At 34.4% G+C, this 17,330-nt stretch overlaps 1 protein-coding gene across 1 annotated transcript in view; it reads left to right on the forward strand.

Moving 5' to 3' along the window:
- Window positions 1-17,330, forward strand: part of EEA1 (early endosome antigen 1) — a 115,392-nt gene that overhangs the window by 62,354 nt on the left and 35,708 nt on the right. The window contains exons 12-17 of the mRNA XM_055336671.1: window positions 1,738-1,887; window positions 2,896-3,015; window positions 9,419-9,622; window positions 12,573-12,773; window positions 14,063-14,176; window positions 16,583-16,738. Of these exons, the coding sequence (XP_055192646.1) occupies window positions 1,738-1,887; window positions 2,896-3,015; window positions 9,419-9,622; window positions 12,573-12,773; window positions 14,063-14,176; window positions 16,583-16,738 (945 nt within the window). The remainder of the gene's footprint in view (window positions 1-1,737; window positions 1,888-2,895; window positions 3,016-9,418; window positions 9,623-12,572; window positions 12,774-14,062; window positions 14,177-16,582; window positions 16,739-17,330) is intronic.

The raw sequence follows: 17,330 nt of genomic DNA on the forward strand, positions 1-17,330 counted from the left end.
GTAGTCACCATCTGGCACTCTACTGTTTTATTACAATATTATTGATTGCATTTGCTATGCTGTACTTTTCATCTCTGTGACTTATTTTATAACCAAAGTTTGTATCTCTTCATCAGCGGAGATTCTTATCCAGCAAGTTTAAGACGCTAGATGTGGGTGATGCCAGTTTGTAAGAGATCACACAGTCTAGGTGCTTGTAAGATGAGTTTACCTTGAAGGCCTCCTTTGCTTTTGCATATTAGAATTGTGCCTAATTGTTGTAGTGAGAAGGTTTGAAACTTACTTTACAGAGCTAATCCACTGCATTTTAAGAAAAGGCATAAGAAGAAAGATGTCAGAGTGCTGGCTAAGGACAAGATTAAAATAAATCCATTCTCTTAGATTTGTTTTAGTTAGACGAAAACATGTTTTTAAAATTAACTTTAGAAAAAATAAAATAAAATAAATTAACTTTAGTTTTCTTTATTAAGGATAGAGTATATTCTAATAGCCACAGGTTGTTTCACAGCATAAGAGAATAGTGAGTGTTCACTTTTCTGATAGAACTTTGATCATGACCAAATATGAATTTTTATGGAGAAATATGCATGTGTAGCACATATAAGTATAAACATGACGCATGTTAATATTTTCACATTTAATGTGAATAGTTTTAATTGAAAGCAATTGTACAGGGTGTTATTAATTTTTAATTTTGCTGAGGCACATGTTTTTGCATGTGTTATAAGGCTGGTATGTAGGAACACTCTTAATGTGTAAGCCTTGCTAAATGTTTTGCAACTTTTAAAAATATACAGTTCATTTTCATTCTATATTCCCAGCACTCATGAAGTAATTCTTCTGAAATTAATACAAGCTTTTTTTCTTTTTTTAAATGGATCTTCCCTCTCCCCCAAGACAAACTGACTACGATTTCTGGTACTATTAGAGAAAAATAAAGAATTTGAGAAAATGATGGATCTTAGCTCTAGGACAGATCTCTCCTTTAGTTTTAACTGGGTGGCAATTTTAAAGTTAATGAATGAAGGCCACCTAATAGTTTTTTAAAAAATAGTCTTTCTTCTCCTTTATTTGGAAATTATGTGCCAGTTCGAGGATTTGGGATTGCTATATGCTCTATTCAATACTCAGATGTAGGAAGTTAATTGTGGTGGTACGTAACTATGAAAAAACAATCACTATGAAATTAAAAAAAAATACTGTGGAACAGGTATGAGTGTGTGCCTTGAGTGTCTGGATTTATTTGTTTGTTTCTTTATTTATTTGTTTATTTATTTGTTTATTCATTCATTTATTTATTTATTTATTTATTTATTTATTTATTTATTTATTTATTATTTTTTAACTGGACTCATAACCCTGAAATCAAGACCTGGGCTGAGATCGAGAGTTGGAAGCTTAACCTGCTAAGCCACCCAGGTGCCCTGAGCATCTTGATTTTTAAATTTTATTTTATTATTTTAAGTTCCTCAAATGCTTCTAACACCCAAGTCCAAATAAGAGCCTTTGGTTCACTGTAATTTTGTTGTTGTTGTTGTTGTTTAGGATAACAAAAAACCCTAAAGCTGTGATTAAAATTCAGTTGAATCTTAGGTTCCTCCAAAGTGTATGAAAATTAAGATTTATACTTATATTGGTAAAAAGAAAACATTGTTTAGAAAGTAGGTAGGTGGTGATAGTGATGTGGGGATGATGTATAGTATATATGGACTATACAAACTAATTTCTTTTTAAAAGTTACATAGCAAACTTCTGGAGACAGAACGTCAACTAGGTGAAGCTCATGGTAGGCTAAAGGAACAGAGACAACTTTCAAGTGAAAAATTGATGGATAAAGAACAACAAGTGGCTGATCTACAGCTCAAACTTTCTCGTTTAGAAGAACAGGTAAGCTAACACATCAAATGAGTTTATAATAGTTTATTGATAGATTAGAGGCATCTTAAGTATTATTATGGTTCAGTTTTTTTCAAGAGCTTTAATTGGACATTTTTTTTTAAACTTTAAATTGTGGCATTTATTTTTCCCCACTACAAACATCCTACTTATTATTAGCTGTATTAAGTCATTTTGTTGTGACTGTATTCTCTAAAGTTCTCAACTAAAATGTGTTATAAGAAGACTACTTTTTTAGCTTTAGGCAAGATAGATTCTGGGGATCAACCTTTATGAGGCTGATGAAAGGGAGGAGTCTTCCTAACCACTAAGAACAACTTCCCAATAAAACAGCTTAACAGGAACACAGTGAGGATCTTTAATGACACATATTGGGTGCATATAAATTTTGAGTTTACATTTAAGAATTTTAACTTTTACAATTTAAGCGTAAAATTGAATGCTCTCCTAATTAAAGGTGTTGCCAAAAATGGTAACTATTGGTTAAAGTAAAAGTTATCATTAAATTATTTCTTTTACTAGGATTGAACAAACAATGAGAATTAAAATCTGTAACTTCATCAATAGATTTTATTCTAGATTCAGAATCTTAGCTGTGGTAGATGACCCCATTATTTTCTAGTAAGCAATGATAATGTTGTGGAAAAAAATAAAACAAATATTGATACTATGGTTTAGATTATTATTACAAAAAATCTGTATGTAATCAATTCCTTGATCATATTAGTATACAAAAAGCATTAATAAACTAAATGCCAACCTGGGAGAAGAATTCTGTTCTTAGGATTAGAGTCTGTTCCCAGAGAATGGTTTCATAATCATGAGATTAAGATTCTATAAGTAATACATATTGCTTTTAAAGTTGATTTTATATATTGTCAGAATTTAGGTTTTTTTCTTCAGACTTGAGAATTTTGAGAATTAAAGTAATGCCAGATCTTTATGAATGATAGCATTATGCCTTTAAGTTGTCAACTGACAGTCTACATTTTTTTTAAGTTGAAGGAAAAAGTAACAAATTCTACAGAATTGCAGCATCAATTAGATAAAATGAAGCAACAGCATCAAGAACAACAAGCTCTTCAGCAAAGCACTACAGCAAAACTTCGAGAAGCTCAGGTAAATATTAGCCTTTTAAACAGAAATTAACCAAATCATGATTCATTTTTTGTGGTAAAACTGTATAATGCAAAAAACTTGATTGTGGGGATCCCTGGGTGGCACAGCGGTTTGGCACCTGTCTTTGGCCCGGGGCGCGATCCTGGAGACCGGGGATCGAATCCCACATCGGGCTCCCGGTGCATGGAGCCTGCTTCTCCCTCTGCCTGTGTCTCTGCCTCTCTCTCTCTATCTCTCTGTGACTATCATAAGTAAAAAAAAAAAAAAAAAAAAAAAAAAACTTGATTGTGAATGGTTTTGATAGTTTTCAGTATCTGGATAATTCGAAACTCTGTTTCTTTCAATTGCTATTTTGAAATTTTCTATTTTAAAATTATAACGACTTATTATAAGTAGACATATTCATATAAAATATTTAAATTTTATTAAATTTCTTTACTAAATTACCTATTAAGTTTATTTAAATAAAATATATTTAAACTATGTATACAAAATAAATTATTACTTATTAGTTTAAAAATACCATATTTGAAAAACTTAAAAAATGCAAATAAAATTTCCTGATTTAGTTAGCCCAGTAAAAAAGAACATTTTGTGTTTTCTACAGTAGAACTTGATATTTATTTGTCCCATCTTTCCCTGCTTCAGAGCTATCATATGAACTTTGGAATTGTAGGTATAGAAAATATAAGAGATTGGGTTAAATTTATATAGATTCTATAGTGTACCTTAGAAGATTGAAAGAAGTAAAATTTTTGTTTTGTTACAGTGAGGGGAAGAGGGTACCCAAGTGTTTGAAATGAATTTGACTTTGATGTTCATTTATCCCTTCAGTCTTTCATTAGTTCATTGAATATTACTTAGCTATATATGTCAGGCACTGGTAAGCACTGAAAATAAAGAAATGAGTAAGACACAGTGCCTGCCTTCTAGAAAATGGCAGTCTAATGATGTGCACACAGAAACAATGTTGGAATTTAAAGGAGGCTGTAAGTAACTTGCCTATCTTTACCTTCTGAGTTTGGAGAGTGGGATGGGAGTCAGATGGATAGAGATAAAAATATTGTACTCATTTACTTGTTATTTCATTTATTGGGTCACAAATGTGTATTCATGTCTACTCTTGGCTAAGGAAATGATTTTGTGGATATGGCAGCAAATGAAATAGACAAAGCTATCTGCTCTCATGGAGTTTAGTGAGGGAGACAAAAGAAAAGCCAAAAAAAAAAAAAAAAAAAGCCAAGGTAAGTAGGCAAAATATGTAGTGTTAAGATGGTGACAAGTGCTATGGAGATACAAAAGGGACAGGGAGTAGAAAGAATCTGGGAGGCTGGAAGGGGTGGTTCAGTGTTAGATAAGATTGGCAGAGAAGATGAAAGGCCTGAAGAAAAGGGGAGTGTGAGACATGTGGATATCAGAGAGAGCACCAGTACATTAAAAGGCTGTGAGGCAGGAACATGTTTAAGGAATATCAGGAAGCCAGTGACTAGAAAGTATGAGTGATGAGAAGGGGTATGAGTAATGAGACATAGGTAGAGGGAGAAGCAGGCTCCCCAGAAGGTCTGGGGACTCAGTCCCAGGACCCTGGGATCACAACCTGAGCTGAAGGCAGACACTCAACCACTGAGCCACCCAGGCACCCCCAAGTGTGCTTTTTTATAGTATACCCCAGAATTAAATTTATTCATCTGGTCACAGACCACGCTGGAAATGACAAGCTTTCAATAACTTTAGGCAGGTTGTCTCTTAGACTGAGGGGAGAGCAAGGGGCTGAGTTAAACATGCTTTAGTTCCTTATTCTAAACTTTCAGTTAGTTAAATTCTCATTCTCTGGGGAAGAATAAGAAAAGGATGGCAAAGAGGCCAGGCAAAGTGTTTCATTATGGAAACATGAAAAGTCCTAAAATTAATTAAAGAGATGTAATCAGTGTTGTTCTAGATGAATATATGTATAGAAGATTATTATGGTAGCACAGAGGGCAGTTATCTGAGATAGAGTCTGGAAAAGAGCAGTCATTGGAAACCTCTTAAAAGTGACAATTTGAGTTGCAAAGGATGTGCAGATGTTTCTGGGTTGTGAAGATGATGATAGTAAGGAGTATGTTCCAAATAGAAATTAAAAGGACAAGGATACTAAAGCTGACATGAACTAAACTTTTAGGTTTTGCTGAAGCTTAAAATATAACTTAGAGATTAGTTAGAGTAGAGGCCAGAGCATTAGACATGAGTAAGTTTTATAGAAGGTCTTGGGCGACATTTATCTTTGAAGATAGAAAGGTATTGAAGGTCTCAAGATAGAACTGCTGTAGTCAGATTTGATTTTTAAATAGGTCATTGCTGTGGTTGTGTGAAAAGTAGATTTCAGAGGGAATATCTGAAGCAGGAGTTCAGCCAAAAGACAAATATATGCAGTAGTTTAGATGGAAAATAATAATGTCCTTATTTCAAGCAATTGTTAAAAGATGTCATAGGGCAAATATGAGTAATACTTGAGCAGAAAATAAGTAGGACTTAATAATTAGGGAATTTTTAGTAGGGAATGAGAGAGAGAATGACTTCCAGATAGATAACACTGGGTACATGGTAAATGGAGGTGTCATCTACTGTGTGAGTGGATGTGAGACAAATGCCCATTTCATTGGCTACAACTTCACCGTGGTAAGTTCAGGTTTGGACATGGTTGAGGAACCTATAGGATATATTTATTTAAAGCTTGGAGGAGAGAACCATGCTATATATGTATATATAGCTGTGAGCTAATATATATATACATATATACATATGTATTTTATATATATGTATTAGCTGTATATATATGTATACATATATATGTGTGTGTGTATATATATATGTGTATGTATGTATGTATGTATTAGCTGTGAGAAACATCCGTATATATGGAGTAAATGGAATTATTAGAATAGATGTGATCATCTGGGGAGGGAGTGTAATGAGGAGAACAGATAACTGGTAACACAGAACTTCTGGGAAATACTAGCACCTAATGGCATGGATGAATGGGGGAAGAACAGCCCAAAGAAGGAGAATGATCAAAGTAATTAAGGAGAACCTGCAGAGTGGAAGCCAAAAGAGTGAGGAGAGTCAAAGGTTGGGAGTAATCAGCAGCTTCAAATGTGGATGTGTAGTGGGGATTGCCAAGTATGATAAGTGAAAAATCTCCATTATATTAAACTGTAATTGTATGTTGTAAGTATATATTCTTATATGTTAATAAGTCATTGACCTTGTTAAACATAATTTAACAAGCTGCTTTTTGATGAGTAAATGAGAGATGGGGGAAGTTGGAAAAGTGAATTTGAATTTCTTTTGAAATTTAAATATGAATTGTATAAAAACTGGGCAGAAATGAATGGAGTTTGGTCTGGGAAGTGTTTTTGAAAAAAAAGATACTCGGGGGATCCCTGGGTGGCTCAGTGGTTTCGCACCTGCTTTTGGCCCAGGGTGCAATCCTGGAGTCCCAGGATCGAGTCCCGAGTCAGGCTCCCGGCATGGAGCCTGCTTCTCCCTCTGCCTGTATCTCTGCCTCTCTCTCTCTCTCTCTCTCTCTCTCTCTCTCTCTCTCTCATAAATAAATAAAAATAAATCTTAAAAAAAAAGAAAAAAAAAGATACTCGAACATGTTGATAGTCTAGGACAAAGGGACTGGTAGAGAGGGAATGATTGAGCATATTGAAGGAGAGGTGACTGAAGTAATAAAGTATTGAAAAACTATGAGGTAAAAAAAAAAACAACAAAAACTATGAGGTAATAGGAACAATGGGTAGTGGTAAAATTTATCTTCTTTTGAAGGATATTCTTTGAAGTCTGAGGAAACAAATATGGATCTATCTACCTACCTACCTACTACCTACCTATTTTTGTAGATAAGGGGATGGAAAATCAAGGCACATCACCCCTAAAAATTCACCCACCTCTCCCTTTTTTTTGGATAAAGATGGAGATGGTAATGGTTTAATGGAAGGCAGGCAGAGATTATGAATCTGGAGAGAATTTTGAAGCTTTTAAGTAGTTACTGAGGCAAATATTTGAGAATGAGAACCTTAGTCAAGTGAGAGGATTGACAAGATGCTCCTGAGTGTATAATGGAGGTTGGACTCTAGAACGCTGTAGTGGCAGCAATCTTTGAAGATTTATGATTTTGCTCTAACAGTACTTGGAAATGTAGGTATGGAGTCAGCAGATTATAATATTATTGGTTATAATATTGATCTAGGATTGGGCCTTTTTTTGGGTGGCTGTATTGGGAATTTGGAGGTGAAAGGAATTGGAGAATGTTGAATAGCTAAGAGAATAGTTAAGGTTAGTCCATATCCATTATATTAGGTTCAGAAAGAGAAATGAGATGTAAGCTACATACACTAGAAGAAAATTGAGGTCAATGTCTCTTTGACATTGAAGAACAGAAATGAGGTCATGAAGTTGGAACATGGTCAGGAAGTTGTGGCCATAGAGTAGGAGAGTTGAAATTTTTCATCTGGAACAATTTCAAGTGATTACAAGATCCTACATGTGAGTGATTGAATAGGATGAGTAAAGGTCCAGGAATTAAGATGATATGAATATTGAGGCTGTGCTCTTAATTCTCTATGTATTTTGTGTTTCCCAGGAAATTGGCAGAAATTGGGATTGAGAGAAAAACTAAATCAGGTCTCAAGTCTTCAGTGAATGAGGTAGGGGTTTATAGATGATAGCAACACAGAATAGAGGTTAGAATAAATGAGTGACATATTCCTCAAAGCAGCATGAAGTTTTTACATGATGGGGAGAGTTTTGGGGTGAAAAACCAGGAAGGAATCAATCTCTGTTGCTTGCCTAGCAGAATGGTCCTTATGTATCTGATAGTGTTAAGGAGGTATCAGCATCTGTAAAGAGTGAACCAAATTTCACATCTGACTTGGAAATAGAGTGACTGTTTTGGAAAAACGCTTAGGCCTGGAGCTGTGGTTCAAGATGATGAGTGGGATGTGGAAAAAGGGGTCATTAGTGGCAGGAGCAGAGAATAAGAACAGAAAGGTTAGGGTGCCTTTCATCATTTTGTGATTGAAACTTAGGGAGATGAGAAACATGTTTGAAATTGGTCTCAGATGGTGCAATACTGGTGCAAATTATTGAGAGTACCAGGTGGTTGCTGACTCTGTTTGAGCAAGATAGTGTGGTGTACTATAAGGTTTGCAGAGGGGCTTGTTAGGGCCTGATTCTAGGGAGAGGTTCTCTCTGGCTGTCTTAGAATGATTGGACCAAGCCAAAGGCTGTGGGTTAGATAGCTCCAGAATATTAATGGGCATTGTCTGGGTGTGGACTAATGCACCCTGCTCTGTGTAACATTTAGGCCCTTGGTAGAGTAAAAGAAGTGGTCCTTTGATATATCAATAGAAGAGCCCTATTGGAATATTGAAGTGAGCCTTCCTGAGTGTGTGTATTAGAGTGCAGTTCTTTACTTTTCAGTTCATTAAACAAATATCTTAGAGCATATGTATCTTGGATACATCAATGAAAAAAGCAGACAAAAATCCTCACCTTGTGGAGCATACATTTTAGTGAGGGGGTGGAGGGAGACAAATAAACATGAAAAATAAATAAATTATTTAGTGTTTTAAAAGATGAGTGCTATGGATATGGAAAAAACATTCAGGAGAAGGAGTATTGGGAAAGGCCGGAATTTTATTTTATTTTTTTAAAGATTTATTTATTTTAGAGAAAGAGTGAGCAGGTGCATGCATGAGTTAGGGGGAAGGGCAGAAGGTGAAGGAGAGAAGCAGACTTCCTGCTGAGCACAGCAATGTGGAGCTCTGTCTCAAGACCCTGAGATCATGACCTGAGCCAAAATCAGGAGTCAGATGCTTAACTGACTGAGCCACCCAGGCACCCCGAAAGGCTGCAATTTTAAATGTAATGGTTAGAGTAGGCCTGATTAAGTGACATTTGAACAAACATTTGAAGGAGAGGGGATGAGCCATATGTGACTTAGTGGGAAAGGTATTCTTTCTAGATAGCAGAAACAGTGCAAAAAAGGCCCTGATGTGCCTGGTATGCTAAGGAATGAGGAGAGTCTCATAGATCTGAAATGGGTTAAACAAGAATAATAGTGGGCAGTAGGTCCGAATGTTAGAGTAAGAATGTGGCTAATTGAAGGTTTTTTTTTTTTTTTGTTTTTTGTTTTTAGTTAAATTCTAGTTTATTATCAATACAGATTTATATTTTTAAATACATAGTTCTAATTGTTTAAGTTTACCATGTTTACCATACATGTTACAATGTAATGAGCAATTAAAAAATGTAAGACTAAGATTTTGAGTTGTAAAATGTATTATCAATCATTTTGTTTGAGGAATAATTTTTTAAGTTCTTTATCCTTAAGGTAGTAGTTTTCACTTCTTTACAGAATGATTTAGAACAAGTACTACGTCAAATTGGTGATAAAGACCAAAAGATCCAGAACCTTGAAGCCTTACTACAGAAGAGTAAAGAAAATATTTCCTTACTAGAAAAAGAAAGAGAAGATCTTTATGCAAAAATTCAGGCTGGTGAAGGAGAGACTGCTGTTCTTAACCAGTTACAAGAAAAAAACCACAGTTTACAGGAACAAGTAAGCATGACAAATGATTCTGTTTCTAAAATTGGGTTTGTAAATCTTACTAAAAGTGCTTTATTTAAATGACTCTTTATTCTGGTAATTTTTAGTACTTTTTAAGTATTATTTTTTTTGACAAATAACATCTCATTTACCTTAGAGGTAGGTTGTTATTGTAGTAAAAGTAAGTTAGCATAATCTGACAAAGTATCAGTTCATGTCCCAGCATGTAACTTTTGACCTGTGTGACCACAAGCAAATCATTTCACCTTGTCATCAGCTCATTAGAAAATTAGAGATGTTATTAACAGTGCATTCTTGTCTCATGGCATTTTGTGATGTTTTGAAAAAAGAATGAATAACAACGTATATTTATAAACTGAAAGTACTAATCAAGTGTTAGTTGTCACTATGTATTGGTTAATATGCAGGCTTACTAGTTACTTATATTTTGGTCATTATATGTCTGTGAAATACATAGCTAATAATTTTGGTAAGTTGCTTATATGTAGTTTAAGAGAAATTTACAAAATTTTGCTTAATATATTTTCAAACTGAAAGAATTTATAGTTACTTTTTTGGAAGAATTGTCCCAAAAGAGAGTTATAAGTATCTAAATGAGACAATTGTAAAACAAAACATCAATAGGTAATGGCACTTTTCTAATTCTTTTTAAAAGAATAAATAAAAACAAACCTATCTACTTGAGCTTCCTGCCTTGTTGGAGTAACAAATACCTATTTGGTCCTATCACCATAAATGACTAGAAAAGTAGGGGAAAAATGTGTAAAACCACTGCTTCCAGATACTGTACAATAAGCAGTGTGGGGCTTTGATTTAGGAGAAGCAAGGGAGGGATCCCTGGGTGGCGCAGCGGTTTGGCGCTTGCCTTTGGCCCAGGGCGCGATCCTGGAGACCCGGGATCAAATCCCACGTCAGGCTCCCGGTGCATGGAACCTGCTTCTCCCTCTGCCTATGTCTCTGCCTCTCTCTCTCTATCTCTCTGTGACTATCATAAATAAATAAAAATTAAAAAAAATTAAAAAAAACAAAACAAAACAAAATTTAAAAAAATTAAAAAAAAAAAGAGTTAATATTATAAAAAAAAAAAAAAAAAGGAGAAGCAAGGGAAGTGAACCTTTTGACCGTTCTAGTTTCTGACTTGGAGACATTTTCCAGACTGTGGTGCAGGTTGGGGGGTTCCAGGGAGAGCACAGCAGTCCCACTGCACTCAGGGGTGAGAGACTGGAGTTCACAAAGGGTGGGGCACCTCACCCCTGCAGGGCAGCTTTCAGAGAGGGGCGGGGCCAGGGGAGAGAGCAGCCCCAGCAGTCTACGGAGGGATTCACTTGGGTCCTTAGCTGGCTGCAGCACTTTGCATTGGCACGGTGGGATTCCATGAGGCCGGGCTGTGAGCAGTTACTAGGAAGCTGCAAACTGAGACGTGGTCAGGACTGGGAGATGCTCAGGTTCCAGCAAGGGAATAAAGAAGTGGTTGAACACTTGGGGGACATTTAGTAAAACCCCAGAAATGTCACACCATAGAAAACTAAACTGCCATAGGGTAAAAGCTAGTGTACACCTGGCCTAATAAAGCACAAGAACAGGGATCCCTGGGTGGCACAGTGGTTTAGCGCCTGCCTTTGGCTCAGGGCATGATCCTGGAGACCCAGGATCGAATCCCACGTCGGGCTCCCGGTGCATGGAGCCTGCTTCTCCCTCTGCTATGTCTCTGCCCCTCTCTCTCTCTCTCTCTCTCTCTGTGTGTGACTATCGTAAATAAAAAAAAAAAAAATTAAAGCACAAGAATAAGCCTCAAAAGGATCCAGCTGAACTGCATGTATATTAACTGCCTGCTAGAACAAAATTCAGCATTTTTGAAAGAAGACAACAAAATCAAGACTTGTTCCATAAATATCAAAAAATTGCTGACGTTCAAAGAAGAAGAAAACATATATGGCTCTTAAAATATGCTTATGAGTATAAGGGAAAAATTATAATGAAATAGAAGTAGAGATGATAAAAAAAGAATTAAATAGAAATGTATAATTGAAACTTCATTGGATGGGCTTAATAAATTAACCAAATAGATAGCAGTAGTGAACATTAAGACAAACCATTGAAACTGTCCAAGATGAAGCACAGAGAGAAAAAAAGGCTGGACTAAAAAAAAAACAAAAACAAAAAACCCCCCAAAAATCCAAAACGAAAAAACTATGCTTTAGTGACCTGTGGGACAGGATCATGTAATCTAGCTTACATATAATTGATGTGACAGAAGGATGGGGAGGAGAAAAAGATTTATTGAAATGATGGCTGAAAAAAATTTCAGTTCGATTAAAAATAATGAACCCACATATTCAAGAAACTCAATGAACTCTAAGCAAGGTACACCAAAGAAACATCACATAAATTGGATTTCATCTAAATTAAAATTGCCTGCATTTCAAAAGTTATCATGATAAAAGTAAAAGCCAAGCACAGACTAAGAGAAAATATTTGCAAAACATATAACTGATAATTCAGAAATATTCAGAATATATAAGGAACTCATTATTTAGATCAGTGATTGGGGCTAGAGATGAGTAGAGGGTACTGACTGCAAAGGGGCATAAGTAAACCTTTTGGGGTAATTGAAATGTTTTCCATCTGTGGCAGTGGTTAAATGAGTGTATATATTTATTAAATCTCAAGCTGTGCAACTAAATTTGGTGAATTTTATTTCATGTAAATTATAGCTCTGTAGAGGTGGTTTTAAAAATAATAGAAATCTCTGAATTTGTTATAATTTTGAGTGCTTATTTTTGGAAAAATGTGAATAAATTTTTTTAAAAAATATGAAATAACCTATCATAAAGCACTTTAATATTCTCATGGTCCTTAAATTTTTTTGTTTTGTTTTGTTTTTTTAGTTCTTATAATATCATTTGTGACCTTCATAATTAGAGTCTTGCTTATACGATAGGTAACTCAACTAACAGAGAAGCTGAAGAATCAGTCAGAAAGCCATAAACAAGCCCAGGAGAATTTGCATGACCAAGTACAAGAGCAGAAGGCACATCTTCGAGCTGCACAAGACCGTGTTCTTTCTTTAGAAACTAGTGTCAATGAATTGAATAGTCAATTAAATGAGAGCAAGGAGAAGGTCTCCCAGCTTGACATACAGGTAATGTTGAATTATGCAATTTAATGTGAGTTTGTCTGAATAAAACTTTTATTTAAGCCATCAAATATAAATTCTGTCTCTCTCTCCTTGTGTCTTTCTTTGTCCCTCATCTTCACCTCCATCTCCCTCTTTCTACTTTACTTACTAGTGGAAAGACATTGGGAATAGGAATTAAATAAAGGTTGTGTTTAGTTTGTTGAGCTTTCGTGTTTGCCTTTTTTGCTCTTTAAATGTTTTCTGGCAATCTAATCTGAAACCACCCGATCTCTTTTCTTTTCTTTTCTTTTCTTTTCTTTTCTTTTCTTTTCTTTTCTTTTCTTTTCTTTTCTTTTCTTTTCTTTTCTTTTCTTCTTTTCTTTTCTTTCTTTTCTTTTCTTTTTTCATGAAATCCTTTTTTTTTGAAATTCAAGTCATTTTCTATTATACCATTATATTTCTGTGTTAAAAACTTTTCGACTTTGATTTTTAGATTTTATTTTAAAGGTTTAATTAAAAAAACCCTTTTTATGTACTATTATATGTTTTTAATATACATTCTTTCAGAGGCCAATATAGGTCTTGTTCAATGAATCAGTGATGGGATGGGAATTAAAGTATTTCTTTTTCCATTCTTATTGTTGGTTTCTCATTCTATACTATAGTAGAGAAGGTTATAGAAACATTTCTAAGCCTTGATTTTATATTAGGAAAATAATTCGATTGTAAATAAGAAATATAATATAAGGGATACTTAATAACTTGGAAGAAGAGAATATATATTTGTAGATGAGTTGTATGTTAACCCAATATTTGGAGTCCAATTAGAGAGAGGGAGGGATCCCTGGGTGGCGCAGCGGTTTGGCGCCTGCCTTTGGCCCAGGGCGCGATCCTGGAGACCCGGGATTGAATCCCACGTCAGGCTCCCGGTGCATGGAGCCTGCTTCTCCCTCTGCCTATGTCTCTGCCTCTCTCTCTCTCTCTCTCTCTGTGTGACTATCATAAATAAATAAAAAAAAATTAAAAAAAAAGAGAGAGGGAGAAGTGTTTTGGTGTCATGTAGGGGCATATATATCATCTTCTATATCATAAACTTCATCATTTATGCAAACATTATTAGGAGTCTTTTTTCTCCTACTCATTCCTGTTTTAGGGATTATCACATACTTATTTTTCAATGTCTAAATCCTTACGTTTTTTTTCCCCGAAGGACCTAATTTTTAAAATAATTTAGTGACAGAAGCAATGCATATTCAAGCAAGAGGAAATCAAGAACTAAATATGAATTAAATGACTGGTCAATTTTGTTACAGATTAAAGCCAAAACTGAATTACTGCTATCAGCAGAAGCAGCAAAAACTGCTCAGAGAGCAGATCTTCAGAATCATTTGGACACAGCCCAAAATGCATTACAAGATAAACAGCAGGTAGGTGAACCTGATGCAGTTTCATCCGATAATGTAATGTTTTGTTAGATGAATTAATTGCATACATGTATAAAAGTATAAAAGTGATTCTCAGTTTTATTAATGTCCTGATCAACTTGCTTTTTCCCTTTAATTTCTCCCTGATTTCAGAATCAGTTGAGTGTTGGATGCAGGAGTCAGACAGATGAAGATAAAAATTCATTTTTGTTTTTGATAAAGCTTAACTGGTGTGCACCTGTGGTTGGGCTTCTTAATATTATATTACTCCTTAGTATAGGCCATGGTGTGGAGCTGAAGTATCTACTCCTAATTGTTGAATTGTTGCATTCCATCAAGTGCCAATGATTGGGAAAGAAGACCAAACTTTCACACCTGTTTTCAGTAGGTAATCTGGGCCATGACTTGGATATACTTACCACTTAGAAGCAGGAAAAGAGTACCACCATGTATTCCATTGCAGTAAGAGTTACTCTTTTATCTTGGGGGGTAAGAATAAGGAGGGTTATAGGGAGTGCAGAAGTTACTTTTCTCAATACTGCTGATACAATAAAAGCTTACTACTTTAGGGCCAAGATAAAAATACTGAAAAATATTTTTCAGGTTTTACCAGACAGAAATTTTTAAAATTTATACTTATTTTATAGGTAACACTGGTTGTTGGTCTAATTTTTTTTAAAGCAGTATTGTAATATATTAAGTTAACAAACTAAAAACTTTGTTTTCTATATTTTACCCTAAGCTTTAATCCCTTTTTGCTCCTTGGATGGAATGTTTGCTCTTAAATTTTGTATGTATCATTCCAGAGTTTTATAAGCATTAAATAAATACATGTGTATACATTTATATATAAACACACATACACACAACACACACACACACACACTGCTATTTTTATGTACATAGAATTACTGTGTATGTTCTATAACTTTACTCACATTTTTGCTAAATATGTCTACTTTCTGAGCACGAGGTCAGTGCTAGAAACTGTAATAGAAAGAGTATTTATAAGAATAACCACATAAAAGTCTAACATTTTTCTGCCCAAAATATCACTAACAAAGTTTGAAAGCACATAGCAGAAGAATAAAACATTTTCTGAAATGTGTCTGATGAAGGGCTTAATATCCTTTTATTTAAAACACTTAGATAAGAATTAAGGAAACCTACAAAAAAAGTAAATGATCAAATATATGTTAGCAAATGTTCAAGTTCATTAAGAATCAATTGTAAATTAGTATAGTAAGAGAAGATGCCCTTATTGAGGTAAGATGTCTGTATTTAACACTAGAAGGTTTGGAGAGGGTGTAAAAGAATACATTGTTGGTGGTTGGCTATGTTAGTTCAACCTTTTAATGGTGGTGAGGAAAGCTGTTTGGCAATATTTTTCAAGAACTTTAGGATTTTTCATTCTTTAGCTCTTTTTAGTTCTTTATCCTAAGGGAATAATCCTAGCTTTTAGGGGATGCCTGGGTGGCTCAGTGGTTGAGCATCTGCCTTTGGCTCAGGGCGTTATTCTGGGATCCTGGGATTGAGTCCTGCACTGGGATCTCCACGGGGAACCTGCTTCTCCCTCTGCCTGTGTCTCTGCCTCTCTCTCTGTGTCTTTTATGAATAAATAAGTAAAGTCTTAAAAAAAAATCATAGCTTTTAGGATGCTCTTCACATTTCTGTTAATAAAATGCAGAAAGGTTATAGCAATCTAGGAATCTAAAACAGGACATTTGGCTAAAAAATGATCTGGATCAAATAAAATAGAAATTTATGCAGTCAAATATCATTATATTTTAGAAAATGATGTCACAATTTCATTATACATTTTTATGTTAAAGGTTAAAATAAAGCAGTATGTAAAGCAAGATTCTCTTCCTGTTTTAAAAGTATAAGACAAAGACACATACCGAAAAGACTAAAAGGAAAATTATCAAAACATTAATAGGGACTATTTATGGGTGGTATTTACTACTGGTAATTTGTATTTTGTTCTTTCAGTGCCCCTAGATATTACAAATTAACAAGTTTCATATATGTAGTCACTGTTTTTAAATGTTATTTTTTAAAATGGCATCTTGAACATTGAAAACAATTATAATATAAAAGCGTTACTTTATTATCAGCCTATTTAATATTGTTATTATCTTTTGACTCCTAGAATAATTCTTTCTAGAAAAGGTTATTGACTGGTTATGCATATAAACTTGGTAGCTCATACTGTGTGCAGTTTCAGTTCAGGTCCTTTATACTGGTAAATACAACCTTTGATTCATTATTAGACTTATTTCTAGTCTTACTCCAATAGTTTCTTAAATAAAATTAGAATTTTCAATTTTACTTTGATGAAACATTTGGGCATACAATAAAGTAAACCTTCCTATTACTAAAGTTTTCTTCAATTGTGCTTGTCTGTAGGAGTTAAATAAGATCACTACTCAGTTGGATCAGGTCACTACAAAGTTGCAGGATAAGCAAGAACATTGCAGTCAGCTGGAAAGTCATCTTAAAGAATATAAAGAGAAACACCTCTCTTTAGAACAAAAAACTGAAGAATTAGAAGGTCAAATTAAGGTTTGTATAAAAGATATCAAATTTACCTATATTTTCTGCTGCTCTAGTAATGGAAACTGATAACCTAGAAGGAATTGAAGATTTTAAATTTGTAAACACGAGTGAAGTTGTGATATAAGACTTTAAATTATATGTAATATTCAAGTTTTATTTTTGAATTCCATCTTTACTTCTAACTTCATTAATGGGTAGCTTTACAAATGGCAGCTTTAACATGTATACTAGTTTTTTTGTAATGTGTAACTATTGCAAAGAAACAACCAACCAGGGATCTACTCTGTAATTATATGAAACTTATCATTTTGTTGTTATGAAGCCTCTTCTGTTCCATCATTCCTATCGCTTTAGCTCCTATTCCAATATATATTTCACATATGACAGACTTCTTCCTTTTTTAAACTTAAAATTTATACCTTTTGAATTTTGTTTTTAGTTTAATAATAAGTTTATGCTGTGGTAAACTACTGCTTACTTTAACACGATTCCAAGTGAAAGTGTTGATTTACTAAAGAGATTAAATGACTAGACCTTTCAGAAGAGGATTTGACCTCAGTCCTTTTTCCTTTAAATGGGATCTACTATCAATTAACTA

This window comes from Nyctereutes procyonoides, unplaced genomic scaffold (genome assembly GCF_905146905.1).
Source record: "Nyctereutes procyonoides isolate TBG_1078 unplaced genomic scaffold, NYPRO_anot_genome, whole genome shotgun sequence".
NCBI classification, from domain to species: Eukaryota; Metazoa; Chordata; class Mammalia; order Carnivora; family Canidae; genus Nyctereutes; species Nyctereutes procyonoides.